Source organism: Coloeus monedula, assembly GCF_965178545.1.
Source record: "Coloeus monedula genome assembly, chromosome: 12".
Classification (NCBI taxonomy): Eukaryota; Metazoa; Chordata; class Aves; order Passeriformes; family Corvidae; genus Coloeus; species Coloeus monedula.
The window spans coordinates 21,191,648-21,205,668 of NC_138792.1; the positions used below are offsets into that span (position 1 = coordinate 21,191,648).

Consider the following 14,021-nt stretch of genomic DNA (forward strand, 5'->3'; position numbering starts at 1 on the left):
TTTGTTGTATAACACGAGTTGCTGGAGTCAGAGTAATTCGAGTTTCCTTTGGTCTGGTGGAAAATTACAGCTGTGAGCAATGAGTTAATTTTTTCCGTGTGTGTGCGGCTTAGGTTTCCCTGGCGGATTTGCTCTTAGTGTTGTAGGCTCTGAATCCATAGAGGAGTGGCTGTGAACCAGTCGTTTGTCTTCATGTGCCATCGCAGGAGCAGCCCTGCGCTGGGGAAGGGTTTAATGGAACACCTTGAAGTGCGGAGGGGTGTAGGGCTGAGTTGTAGCCTTGTATATATGAAAGCCACCTTCCTGCCTGAACGCTTCCTACCCCTGAAGAGGGGGTGGGTTAGTTAATGTGAATTAAAAAAAACCCAACTGAAGAGCAAAATATTCCCCCGTAGTTTGGAAGGGCCTGGGGGGTGCAGCCCCCGCCGCTGTCCCGGAGGTTGGGCTGTCCTCTCCTCTCTCCGCCTGTCCGGGCGGGGCCCGGGGGTCCCGCAGGCTCCCGGAGGGTCCCGGGGCTGTGGCGTGCGGCGGGCACCCACCGGGGCAGTATGAAACGGTATTGGTCGGCTGCCCGCGGGTGCTGCTGTAACGGCAAGCGCCATTGGCCGGCGCCGCCTCCCATGCGCAGCGCGGCGCGGGCAGTGCCCCCGTGCCCGCAATGGCCGCCGGCGCCGCCCCGCGCCCGCCCGAGCGCGGCCGCAGGCTCCTGGCTGATTCTATTTCTCTTTTTCCTGCAGGTTGCTGAAAAGTGCCTTTCCTGAAGCCACCGCTGCTTGGATTTCTGTCTAGGGCTGCCTCTCTCTGCCCCTCGCGCCCCTCTCTGTTTAATTCGGCGTTGCTTGCGGTCCGTGCCCTGACGGCGGCTCCTCCAGCCTTGCCCTTTTTTTTTTTTTTTTTTTTTTGCTCCCCATTTACACGCAGTTTGCTCAGCCATTTTATTTTTTTCCTTCCCCCGACTATGTAGCAAATATTTAAAAGAAAAGAAAGAGGAGAAAAAAAATCAGACATCCTTTTGCCTGTTTTGATGCTCATGAACCATAATTTTTAGAAGCAAGAAATAGAAGGAAAAAAACACCAAGCCTGAAGTTTTCTCCCCAAGGACCGAGACCGTTCCACAAACTGAAGTGCTGCCAGCAGCATATGCTTTTTGCAAGAATCATTGAAACCATTAACTGGAGAGCACAGAATTCTTTTGAAAATCTGCCAGTTATTTGCAAGTAACTTTGGCAGTGGCACAAAATATAACACTTGTATTTTAACTTCTACAATTGCACTTTTAGGAGCTGGCCTCTAATTTGATTTTCAGTTGTTCTGATAAGATTTCTATTTTATGATTGGCTTTATGTTTAATTCTTGTTTAAAGAAACACGATTTGACTTAAATGAAAACCTAAGTGCTGATGAATAGGAGTTCTACCAAAGCAACAAGTTAGTTATTTCTTCACGTTTAACTTGAATTCACTTTTTTATCCTTTTTTTTAAAAAAAAAAAGAAGAAAAAAGAAGATCAGCAGTAAATATTACCCTGAGGAAGGGTGCGATTGCTTGCATTTTAATTTTTGTTTTTTAATATGGCTGTAAACGTTTCCCTGGTTCGTGATACAAAATGGCTGACGTTAGAAGTGTGTCGAGAGTTTCAGAGAGGGACTTGTTCTCGGTCTGATGCAGAGTGCAAGTTCGCCCATCCATCACGGAGTTGCCATGTGGAAAATGGTCGAGTTATTGCCTGCTTTGACTCCCTAAAGGTGAGGACTGTAACACATGCATTACCTAAGCTTCCTTGCTTTTCCTTCCCTTCCTAGTGGCTCGGTTTGCAGGGGTGTGGGATGTGCAGAACAGCTGTTTATTGCTCTGTGCAGGGAGGATGCTGCTGGTGTGGGATGCAGCTCCTGAAATCTAGGCTGAGTGACACTGGGTGCGATTTGCCTGGAGTGCCAGGCATTGCAGGGAGTGAGGATTTTACCCAGGGCATTTTTCAGTGGTAGCTCAGGTCTGATATAGCTGTCCCTGAATAGAGAACACGGGTTGTGGGCAGCAAATGAAATAAGAAGAGTAGAGAGAACTGAAACCCAGTGTTTGAGTGTCCAGATCACATCAGCTGTGCATTTGGTGCAGGGATCTGAAATGTGCTTTTAATGAGCAGAAATGAAAGCAGCATTTTAAGATAATGAATCAGCTTTACATGTATTTCCTGAAGACAGAGTTGCAAAAGCCACTCTAACACTGTCCTGTAGATGAGGACCAGCCAAAATAATTGGAGAACAACTTTTCCAGAAATGGCCATTGGGAAAATGCTTTCTGTGAGGAACACACAAACTCGATGGCTCTGCCAGGGCTGTTGGAGCAATGGCTGAGCCCTGTGGTTGGTGCTAATCCTTGCAGAGTCGATTTTGGAGGCAGTAAATGGCTCTTGGATGCTTGTCCCTGCTGGAGCTCCAGGGGTTTCTCTCAAAAATGCCAAAGACCTGGGCTGTGAGTCACGGTGAGGAGTGGGGCGGGCTCACAGGAGGGGGATGTTGGTATCTCTTTCTGGCCTCCCTTCACCATGGTTCTTGGGAAAGGAACATCCACTTTTTTTTTCTTTTACTCAAATGTATGGCTTCTCAAAAGTGTTTTTACTGAGACCATATGGGCAACTGGTAGCAAATGAGAATTTTTGAGATTGTGTTTAATGTTTTGACCAGAGTAATTAACCTGTTAAAATTTGTAGAAAGAGTCTGGAAAATTTTATAATATTAGAAGTTTTCTCTTGAACTTCAACTGTTGCTTGAAAAGATTTGGATTTATTTTTATGAGCATAATGAGTTACAGAACTGGTAGAATTATATATGCAGAGATTCAGACCAGGACTGGATCTGGACTAAGACTGGATTACCCATTTTGTTCCTGTTAGTGGCTTCTTCAAGTTTTCACTTCTGTTCTCTTTTTCCAAGAAGCTCAAGTTTTCTGTTTGCGTTAGGTTTTCTCTTTTTAATCTGATTATATGCAATGACTCTCTTAGTTTTACGGTGACTTTCAAATGTTCATTTACATTGCTGGTTTGCTCTCAGTGAGAGACAAACAATTTTTTTAGAGAAGGGTAAAAAAAACCCTTGTTTTTTATGCTCTTGAAACTTCTGAATTGTAGCAAGTGGCAATGCAGATACTTTTAATGAGGAGATTAATATGTTCGTATTTTATAGTGTTTGTTTGTGAATGGAAAGGAGGGCTGTCATGCTACGGAGAGTAGTTTTGTGCCCCTTGCTGGTGTTTGCAGCATCTTGGGGAGGTGTCTCTGTGCAGCCACCCAGCTTGGCTGGGCTCTGAGCTGTGCTGTCACCTGGTGTGTGACACTTCCCCACGTGTGTTGTTGGCAGTGCAGTTCCTGCAGCAGAACCAGGCTCTCTATGCCAGCCCCTCTCTGCACAACTGGGGCTGGGAGGACGTGCAGGACCAAGTCCATGGGCAGCTGGGGTTCAAATCCCACCCACTGGTATGAGCAACCCCTTTTCCCACTTCAGCAGTGGGGATGGGGTGGGAACACCATGTTAAGAAAACAAACAAACAAACAAAAAAAACAGTGGAAGGAGTAGGGTGTGATCTTGTACAGCTCGGGGTGTTTCCGGTGTAACTGGCTGTTAAATAATGTCCTTGTTGCAGTTTCCTGTTGACACAGTAGCAGATGCCCAGTGTGTGCTGGTTAAGTGGTCTGAATTTTCCAGGGAAGAGGTTTTTTGGACTTAGGGAAGCCTCATGGAGGGCTGACAACTCTGTCTTTGGGAAGTACTTGAGGAGAGGTCCAACTGTGCAGAGCACTTGGCCAAGGGTTGGTGATGGGGCTGTTTCTACACCCCTCTTTGCAGACAAGAAAGTGGGTCTTGGAGCACTTTCTTCAGACCCGTGGATCCAGCAGCTCTCAGTGGACAGAACCCTGTTTCCCTATGCCATGGAGGGCTGCGGTCCTGCAGCCTGAGTGTGTGTGTGTGTGTGTGTGTCTAACGCCGTGCATTTCCCAATGGCGATAACCCACTGGAGACTAAACCCTCAAACAGTGGTCATTCTGTTCCTGGCCAGAGCTGAACTTGCAAAGCCCTGTTTGCAGTGGTCTTAGGGGCTCATGGCTGTAAGGGTAGCCACCCTCACCGGTGACCAGAGAGATATTGCATTCTCAGACCTGTTAAGAGGCTTTTCATGCCCATCCTGTGGACGTCTTTGTGCCCAACAACTGTGGAACACTGACCCTCTCCTTCTGAGCGCTCAATAGCTGCTTAGTGCTCCCTTGTCTTTTCACACCCTGCATTAGCAGAACATCTGTGTTGCTTTGTTGGCGGCAGGATATAGGATGCTTGCGGCTAATAAGTTTTCTCGTTGTTTTGCAGCTGCCCAGGGCTTTGTTCAGACGTTGCTTATCTGCATCCATTGTGTGCTGATGTTGCTTGTTTTTTTTTTTTCTCAGAGACCTCTTAAGCTTGAACAATGCCTTCATACAGGAACTTCTGATAACCTAGCAAACAATAGTTTCACCTCACTGGTCAGGTCATGTGCAGCATCCATACGCTTACTGCATCTCCCTTTTTCCCTTTTTTTCCCTCAATCTCCTATAGCAGTTCTGCACCTGTTGCGGTGGAAAAAGCAGTAACACTTCCAGAAGCAGTCAGACTGCCTCAGTGTCGGTTGTTTCATGGGTGACTGTGTGCTACCTGTAATCTTGTGAAGAACACACAGGACTCCTTGAAGCTAATAGGGGCACTCACTGATGCTCAGGTGGTGGTCACCAGAACAAGCTCTGCAGGGACATTGTGTATTGTGCAATGCTTTGGTTGTGAAATATCTGGTCTTGATTAGGTTGAAAGTGCAGGATCTTGCTGTCCTGAGCTGTGTTTCTTCGAATGGGTAGTTGGCACATTTGTAGGCAGTAGAAGGAACCTTTCTTAAGCAGATTGATATAAAACTTAAAAATAGTTCCTTGCAAGAAGCTGCAATTTGAATCCGATGCCAAGAGAGCTCTCACTCTACTTGTGCATCCCTCCTTATTATTCTGGAAGCAGTGTTCTCTGAATTAATTTGCTTGAATGGCAGGAAAGGCTGCACTGCTTGATTGGAGGGCAATCCAGAGGCACAAGAGCCAGCTGTGCTGGGCCACCCTGCTTCCAGAAGTGACCATAACAGCTGCTGGTCAGTGGCCGGTGCTCTCTGGTACCTCCTAGGCAGGTCCTGTGGCACCTCAGAGACATTCTGAGCAAAGGAGAGGAATATCATATTATCCCTGTAAACTCGTGCGGCCTTTGGGTTTGTTCATTGCTTCTCTCCCAGGCTCAGTGTGCACTGTCCCATGCAGAGCCAGTGCGTTTTGTAAGGATCAGAACATGGTTTGCTGGCTCATGGCAATTCCGACAGAGGTTTGTTTTGGCACTTTGGTGGGCTGTTCATCAAGTCATTAACTTTCCTATTCAGGCTGGATCCGGAGGGGAGGATATGAGCTTGTCCGACTCTTAGTTCCTGGCCAGCAAGTCATTGGTTGTGTTTTCAGTTTCTGATGTTGTGAGGAAGGAAAAAAAGCATCATCTTTCGTCACTACTGGAGCAGAGAGCTGAGGCATTAGGAGATGGTGACATATTATATAAAAATATGTAGGTAATGTACATCACGTGTTCACAGAGGCTTTGATTTATACTGCTCACAGTTTGGGTATCTGCACTGAGGATTTGTGATTTAAAAAAAATTTATGAACGCAGCTTTGTGAGGTGTGGGCTGGGTTTTTTTGCTGTTTGTTTTAAAATTTTCTTTATGAATGTTAATGCGAATTGAAGCTTCAAAGAGCATTTCGAGATGGAAAATAGTGGGGTGAAAAATTTCGGTAGTATGAATTTTGACTCTGGGAGGTCTAAGGTAAAAAATGTTAAACTATCACGTTTCAAAGCAGTACTCTATTAAAAAAAGGTGAAAATTTTCTGTGAACAGGCATAAAAAGGAGTTACAAGTAGTTTTGTCTAAATTGCCTATTTTCTGAAAGAAGTGTTATTCTTTGGTAATAATATTCAAAGCCCCATGGCAATCTAAAAAGTTCACACTGCTTGGGCAATAGATGTACTGTATGATCTTGAAACTGATGTCCCTGAGGCTGTTCCTCACAGTTTTCATGCTAATTTGTACCTGGTTTATGCTGACTTGACTAAAATTATTTCTGTTACTGGTTGGCAATCAAATCTATTTTTTAAAAATTTAAATAAACGCCAAACTAGGAAACAACTAAAAACACCCACTAAACTTAGCATATGGTTACGCTTTTAGAGAGGAAGAAGAAAGCAAACAAAGCCATAGTGATATTTTTGGATACATTCTGACTGGTTGTCTCAGCTCAGTGTAATGGAGATGGAAATATTCCACATGAAGAGTGTTGAGCCAAGTCACCTGTGTAACAAACATCCACTTTTCCTTGGTCATTAAGCCACTTATCTGTGTGGCAACAGTAGATTTGCAGCAGAATTCTGTCCACTCTGGATGCTTGTGTATCTTATGGCATGTTATAAGTGCTTTTTAGAACTACCAAATCAAACATCTTAAAGTGGGGAAAAATGTATTTAGACTCAATTTTATTTATAAAAACTGTTAATACTGTATTTCTCTGTCTTCTGTGTTAATTTCTGTATTTCTCTTTGTATTTCTCTCTGAAATAAATTGGTATTTCAAGGAGAATAGAGAGCTTGTGGGGGAAAAATAATTTAGGCCTGATCCCTTCTTGTCTATAGATTACAACAAGCTCCATGTTTTCACAGCTTAATTTAATTGGCACACATGCTGTCTATACTCTCTGTAGTGTCTTCAGAAGTTTTTGGCACATCTGTGGGATGGAGAGCACTGATGGAGAAGCTTACCTGGCACTGCGTGTGGCTGAGCATCTCCTAGGCCTGTCCCGGTGTCTGAACTGCAGATGCTCTCTGTGGGGTCAAGGCTGGTTACTTGAAGGTCATGTGTGACCCTCTCTAGTCATGTTCAGCTCTCCAGGGAAAGGATACACCTTGTTTCTTTAATCTGCCTAGCTGATCTTTCTGTGCAACAGAGGTCTGTGCACAGCCTGTTTGATTTGTTTAGTGTTATCCAATGGTTTCTCTGATGGCCCAGTAGTCTCACTTCATTTGTCTGTGACTTTTTGACAGCTGAACCGTGACAGATGAGCACTGGTAGGCTTTGCAGTTGTGGTTTAAAAGATTGCTTCTCTGAGCTGTCCCCTTGCTTCTCTGTTGCAGGTTGCTGCCACTGTGGCAGGGTTAGCAGGAGGACAGAGCGCTTTAGGCAATGAATACAAAGTCCAGCAGCTAGAATTCCCTTGGTCGTGGCTCTCTGCAGAGCTGCTGGGTGATTAATGTGTGTAATTGGAAACAGGCTGGTGTTACCTGGTGACTGTGCTGCAAGGACACCAGTAGACAGGGAGGGAGATTCAGGAAGGTCTTGTTCATTGCCAGCCATTTGCAAAGATGTAATGCAAGAGTCCTTGACAGGAATTCTTGTCTGTGCTCTAAAGCAAGCAGGTGATCTTTGAGGTATGTTATGGAGGGCAAAGAGGTTGGCCTTGTCCTTATCTCTACTGGGTCTTTCTGTAGCTGAGCAGCCTCAGCAGGGAACACCGCCTAGGCCTTTACATTTACAAAGACTTGTGCTTTGTGGAACTTGGTGTTGTCCATGGTAACATGGCAAGAAAGGTGAGATGTCTGTAGATTTCCTGGTGCACAGTCTAGTTCTGGTGCCACCCTGGAAGGATGCTCTCTTCTTAGCTCATTGCTTGTACTCCTGCTGAGGGTGCATATTTGGTGACTGTGTATTTGCTGTGCAAATAGACCCCACGTTTCTCCTGAGGGCTTGCCCGCACAGGAGCAGCAGATCCCTTTGCTGTTGCCTGTGTGTGAGTGCCAGTCTCATGTGTGGTGTCTCTGGGACAGGTTCAAGAGGCTGGCAGAGGTGTAGGCACAGGTTGGCACATTGGGAGGCACTCCCAGTGCAAGGAGCAAGCACAGAACACCATCCTTGTCTGTCTTCTTGCAGCTGATTAATTTATTTAAGCTTTTCCTTGGGCCTCAGACTTGTGTGCTTTTCCCCTTGTACATGCTGGAAAGCAGAGCTGTGCCCACAAACTGGTCCTGAGACCACATTTTGGAGGCCAGCCTCTTCAGGGAGGTGGGCCAAACACATTCAGCAGTGGGGTTTTGCTGCCAGCCTTGCCTCTCCTTTCCTCACCAGCCAGCCCTGGCAATGCAGGGCCTCTGCTCCTCTCTGCAGCTCATGTTGCTTCCTTCTTCTCCCTGTGGTGTGAGCAAACCACCCACCTCAAAGGGTAAAGCCAGCAGCATTTACATTATTAATATTAGCCAAGAGTAACCTTGGGCTTCTGGTTGGGAAGATGATGGTAAAGTGCTGACTGCTGCTCACACTTGCCTGAAAATGCAGGAGATAAATTCTTTTGGGATGTGACTCTAAACCCTTCTGAGCTTCTGTGTGTGCTTAAGCAGATACATTTTGAAACCTTTTATGGGCATATTGCAGTGTTCCACTGGTCGTGGCATGGCACCTCCTGCTCCTGAAGCTTGCTTTCCCATTTTAAGGGCAAAGCCCTCCAGACCAAGATTCTGGTTCTGTAAAATACTTAAGCCTGATTTTAAGTGCTCTGTAGAGTTCTTGCGGGCAGCAAAGAGCTCCTTGTGCTGGAGTGAGCTGTTGCACCAGGTTTTGAGCCTGGGAAGCGGTCTTCTCAGCCAGTCTCTAAAGGGGGAGAGCTGCTCAGTGATAATTTCCTCTGCCACCTTTGGCTTTTGGGAGTTTCTTTGCACGCACACCTTGAGTTTGCAGCTGGGATCTGCAAGCACAAGCTCCATACCTGTGACCTAGCACAACAGCAGGGGGATACTCTGTGAGCCCCAGGGTCTTCCTCTGCACAGGGAGGAGGGAGATGAGGTGCTGCGCCCAGATAGCAAGTGTCTCCACTTGCGTTTACCCCTGCTTGCTGTGAGTCAGAATTGTCCAAGGGAGCACAAAGGATTGGGTGCATACTGTGAGCTCTGGCACCTCACACGGTGCCATGTTGCAAAATGTGGCACTGACAAATTCTTCTAGGGAAGAAGTTCAAGCATTACATCTTCCAGCCCTGATGTGTAGCAGTAGCTAACACTGGGATTGAAATAGAAGCACCAAACCTACATGTCTCTATGCCTGGACAGAGTCTGGCAAAGATGTCACTGTGATGTCCTGTCTTGCTGCAGTGCTGGTGAAGCTACCTAGGGACTTCTCATGCTCCTGATTGCATTAGGCCTGCAAAACAAGCTGGGGGGAAGGTGGTGAAAGATGCCTTCAAGGGGAGTGACTGAATGAGTGTGTGGAGTTGGTGGATTTCTTCAGCGGCATAGCATCAGTTTGATGTAATCCCTTAGCTGACAATAGCATTCTGTCACTTGGTTCACCCTTCTGAAGGAGGGTGCAGTAACATGCTTTTATGTAATTGAGCTGTTTGAAAGCTTTAAAACAAATATAAACAAGATGTGCTAGGCTTTTTGGAGAGCCCATCGTCTGACATCTCCCACAGAGCATTTCAATAAGTGGTTAGATTTCCAAGTGAGGAGCTGAGCTCTTTGAAAATCTGCCCCTATAAATATTGTTTTGCTGGTATTAAAATAAATGCTTTGAAGACCTTGGGTGAATGTTGCCCATACAGGCGCAGTTTTACTTCTGGCTTATTAATACTGTTTTATTGCTATTCATAAAACAGTAGGGATCCAGGCACTGACCCCCTTCCTCACCCCCATATAGTCCTCATGCCATGTCTGGTGACAGTCTTTTGATTAGAGGAAAGGCCAAGGATTTGGAAAACCAGCTTTTAGAGCCTTGTGATGATGCAGACTGCTTCAAAGTGTTGTAATGTCGGTCTCTGTGCCTAATTGCACTTTTTGACTCCACAGGAGCAGTAAAAAAAAATAAAAAGTATTTTAAGGCTGAGTGTAGCTGAGCTGCTGTAGTAGCAGGACTCTAGGTGTTTTAGACAGGTGTCCTAACTGAGTAAGCATTTCAAACCCTGGCTCCTTCCAAAGGAATATCTATCAAACGTGCTTAGTTCTGTAAGCTTACCTGCCTGTTAGGAAAGCCCCCTCTTCTGTAATGGCAATGAAAATATTCAGCTAAATCATAGCTAATGCATTAGGATAGTAAAATCTTTCTGCTGTCCACACAAGTAGAAAGTACATGGCACAAAAGTAATGCTGGTCTTTTGGAAGCCCTAGGCTTTACATCTGGCTCTCTGAACGTCTGGTTAGTGTTTGGCCTTGGTTTAGGATTTCAGTGGCATGGTTACTCGGTGTCCACACTGTCAGAGGAGCTGGATGCTGGAGTGAGGATTATTAACCACTAACTGTGTTTTTACTTCCTCTGTCTGAAGCCAGCACTTGGGAATGGCTCAGTGCTGTTCTCTGCATACTTAAGCTCCAAGCTGGAAAGCTGAGACCTGGAGGTGCCTTTCTGCAACATTTAGCTTAAAGCTGTAAGGAAGAATCATATTCCTGAGAGGGCACAATTGGCTTGCTGGGACATGAGCATAGTCAAATCGAGCAATAACCCAAGTTTGTAATGAAATGTTACGGCAGATGGCCCACTTACAATGCAGGATATTATTAGAACCATGATCAGTGCTAATAAGGTCATTGGCGGTGGGGGAGGAGGTCAGTGTCTGACTTTGTTTGGAAGGTGGCAGCCTGTGCTCTGGGAAGGAGTTTTCCTCTTACAGTAGTGGAATGTGAATGTTTAAAACAAGCTACTTTGTGTATTAATCTGTCTGCTCAGTAGAGAGAAAGACCCACCACCCAGTCCAGCATAACTGCTGTGTGGGTGCTGCTGGCCCCCACCCCTTGCTGAGGTAGGTGCACAGAGCACCATTAACAAGAGAGGCAAATTCTGCTTAAATTAACAGTCCTGGGAATGGTAACCAGCAGCAGTTTAGCTGGTACTCCAGAATGGGTATGGTATCACAGTTCATTGCCCTGGTGAGTGGTCTCCGAGTTCTGTCTTGCTTCTGACCATGCTCTGCATTAACACAGCACTAACTTTTAGCTGTTCTCCTACACTGGTGTCAGAAAAAAATCCAAAGCAACTACTACAGATTGTTGGAATCCAGCTGAGTTGCATGAATGGTGTCCACATCTCTGCCCAGCAGTACCCACACCAGGTTCTGATGGGGATTTAAGCCAGTAGCTTGAAACATGGTGCTTTAACTCTGTCTCATTACTTCTTCTTTGCCTTATCAACTCTGAGGTGCTGTGATCAGCTCTGGGTGAATAGTGAGAGGAGACAGCTCTTAAACAGAGGGGCATTTGGGAGTATCTGGGGTTGCAGAGGTGGCCAGGGCAGCACCAACATGGTGGAGTTGCAGCCAGCGTGCCTGAGAGCATGGCCATCATGACAGTGCTTCCCTAAGTCTCTGTTATCCGCAGGGGCATGGCTGGTGCTGGGAACAGTCACACGGAGATTAGGTCCTTTAAAGAGCCCTGCTTCAACCGAGCAGAGTTTGAATACAAAACCTCAGCATGTAATCCCAGTGGTGTTGGCCGATCCCACTGATCTATGTTTCTTCCTCCTGCTGTCCATTTCTGAAGGATCAGAGCATGGGTAAGGCTTGTGGCCGTTTCAAGGCTGCTTGATCCCAAATGGTTGGTTCGTGCAGTGTTGTGCTGCATGCAGTGCTTGGGCTCTGCTCCCAAAGTCCCTTCCACGTGATGCTGCAGATAGCAAACCTAGGATGAGTTTGCCAGGAGAAAGCAAGAGCCTCATGGGGTTGGACATTTCAGCCCATGCAGTAGCACTTTAGTGCTCAGAGTGGTGGGAAGTTGAAAGCCAGACATATATAGATGAGCCTTTAAGGAGGGCTTTGCCATGGCAGAGATGATGGTGTTTTAGGTCAGCTGTAGGAAGGACAGCTCTTTCCTCCCTGTGAGGGAATCTTGTTTCATAAACCAGCAGACTTTCAAGACAGAGAGTTTTCTTTGGAGGGAATGTTGCCCCTTCCTAAACATTGTAGGGGAAGGTGTTAAAAGATGCTCCTGCTAATGCAGAAACCCTCCAAATCTTGCTCCAATGGTGCAAGACTTGCAGCCTTATTCTAATGCCCTGTTTCTTCTTTCTGCTCCATTTCCTCCTCCCCTCTGGGCCTATTTGTCTCCAAGCCCTCCTGCAGCTCCCCTGTCCTCTTTGTCCCTGTTGTGGTGTCTGCAGGGACTGTACAAGGCAGCCCAGGAAGTCTCTTGCTCTTCTCTCCTATTTCTTCAGCAGTCATTGTTATTTCTCAGTGCATCTGGTGCCCTTGTAGATGAAGAGGTAATCACGGTTACCTCCCCTGAAGATTTTGACTCCCTGCTGTGTCCGTCCTGTTGCCTGTAAAACCTCGATGATGTGCGGCAGGGTAGGAGCCGGAGCAAGGCAGGCAGGCTGACTGACTCTGGTGCTTGGAGCTGGAAAGCCATGAGGGTTGATAAAAGCAAGACAGGGATGTCTGAAACCTTCTCCGAGCTGCAAGGGATGACCTCGAGGGAAGGAGGTGGGGGTGACTCTGGGGAGGAGCAGTGCAGCTCCCCAAGCCACTTTCCCATAGGGCTGGGAAGGTCGGGGATGTGGCAGGGACCCTGGCTACCCATCACTGCCAGCTCTATCAGCATCTACTGGCTGGCACGTCACAGCAGGGTGTGGATTACCTCGCACAGCCCAGGTCATGCTTGTTACCAGATCCCACTCAAACTGCTCTGCGCCATCCTTCGGCGAGTTGGGGGTGGGGGGAATCCTTTGGGGGCTGAGAGACAAATGGGCAGTGTAGGAAATCGCGTCTCCCACAGGGCAGGATCACTTTTAGCTAGCAATGCAGAGGTTGGACCGGCAGGCTGCCGGGAAGGAGGAGCTCAGGAGGCATCAAGGGCATCACAGCTGCAGCAGCCCAGCACAGAGCAACTGGAATGCAGTCTGGGTGTTGCTGAGGCTTCCCCTAGCTGCCTGGGGTTTTTCCACCAAGTCTGGTGTATTTAGACTGAAAACTCTTCAGGCTGGGACTGTCTCATTTTGTGTTTGGGTAGTAATTGGAGCAGGACCCTGAGCTGTAGCATTGATGAGTATTTGTATTCCCACAGCTAGAAATCCCCTGCTGCAGCCTTGTGCGATAAAGCACAGATTGAATTAAGAGGATTTTCATTGTTGTTTTGTGTTTCTCTGCATGGGTTTTTGAAGAGTTCCCAGTAATATAAAATCTTTAGAAGTCTTTACTTGGAATAGAGCTCACATTAGGTAGGACAAAAACACTACTGAAAACTGGGGGTTTTTTTCTGTTTCGATTGTGCTAATTCTTGGAGAATGAGTTTAAGCATCCTTTCAGTGCTTAGTCAAATCAGGGGAAAAGTGTTAGCACTTTTCTTACTTTGTCCTTCTTGGCCTGTATCAGAGGCACTTGAAGAAAAGTTTGTGCAGGGATTTTTGCCGGAGTCCTATCAGAAGTCCATCTATCTTGGTTTAAAACAGAGCGTTTTTCCAGTGAGTGCTGGAGTGTTTGCTTATGTGGGCACTGGTCCTGCTGCATTCCAGACTTGCTAATGACCCTGGAGCTTCTTTGCAGCTACTCCTCTCATGTGGTGGAGAGACTGCAGATGTCCTCAAGAAAGGTCACTCTTCCTTGCAGAAAAAATCCTCCAATCCCTCCTGCCCCCATCTATATGGGCCCATCTTACCTAAAAGCAAATGAACATTTGCATTCCAGCTGACTCATCCTGACTGTGCCTGGTGAGGGCAGTGAAAGGTCTTTTTCTTGCTGCCCTATTACGAAGGGAATTGTGCTGCATCTGAAGGTGTCTCTTGTCGGTAGCAAAAGCAAAATACTTGAGGTCGGGTGTCTGCTGCCTAAGGAAGTCATGTTGTTTAAGATTGCTTTTTAATAGAAAACAGCCTTCAAAAGGTAACCCTTGCATTCCTCCTCATCTACAAAAGGTTGAGCATCTCAGGCAGTCTTCTCTTCGCTGGTGAATGGGACAAGGATAAG

At 46.6% G+C, this 14,021-nt stretch overlaps 1 protein-coding gene across 4 annotated transcripts in view; it reads left to right on the forward strand.

Moving 5' to 3' along the window:
• MBNL3 (muscleblind like splicing regulator 3) overlaps positions 1 to 14,021 on the forward strand; it is a 93,543-nt gene that overhangs the window by 31,965 nt on the left and 47,557 nt on the right. For all 4 annotated transcript variants that reach the window (XR_014226761.1, XM_082289442.1, XM_082289443.1 and 1 more), the window contains one exon: positions 738 to 1,743. Coding sequence is in view for 3 of the 4 variants with exons in the window: in XM_082289442.1 (XP_082145568.1) it covers positions 1,570 to 1,743 (174 nt within the window). In the remaining variant the exon portion in view is untranslated. The remainder of the gene's footprint in view (positions 1 to 737; positions 1,744 to 14,021) is intronic.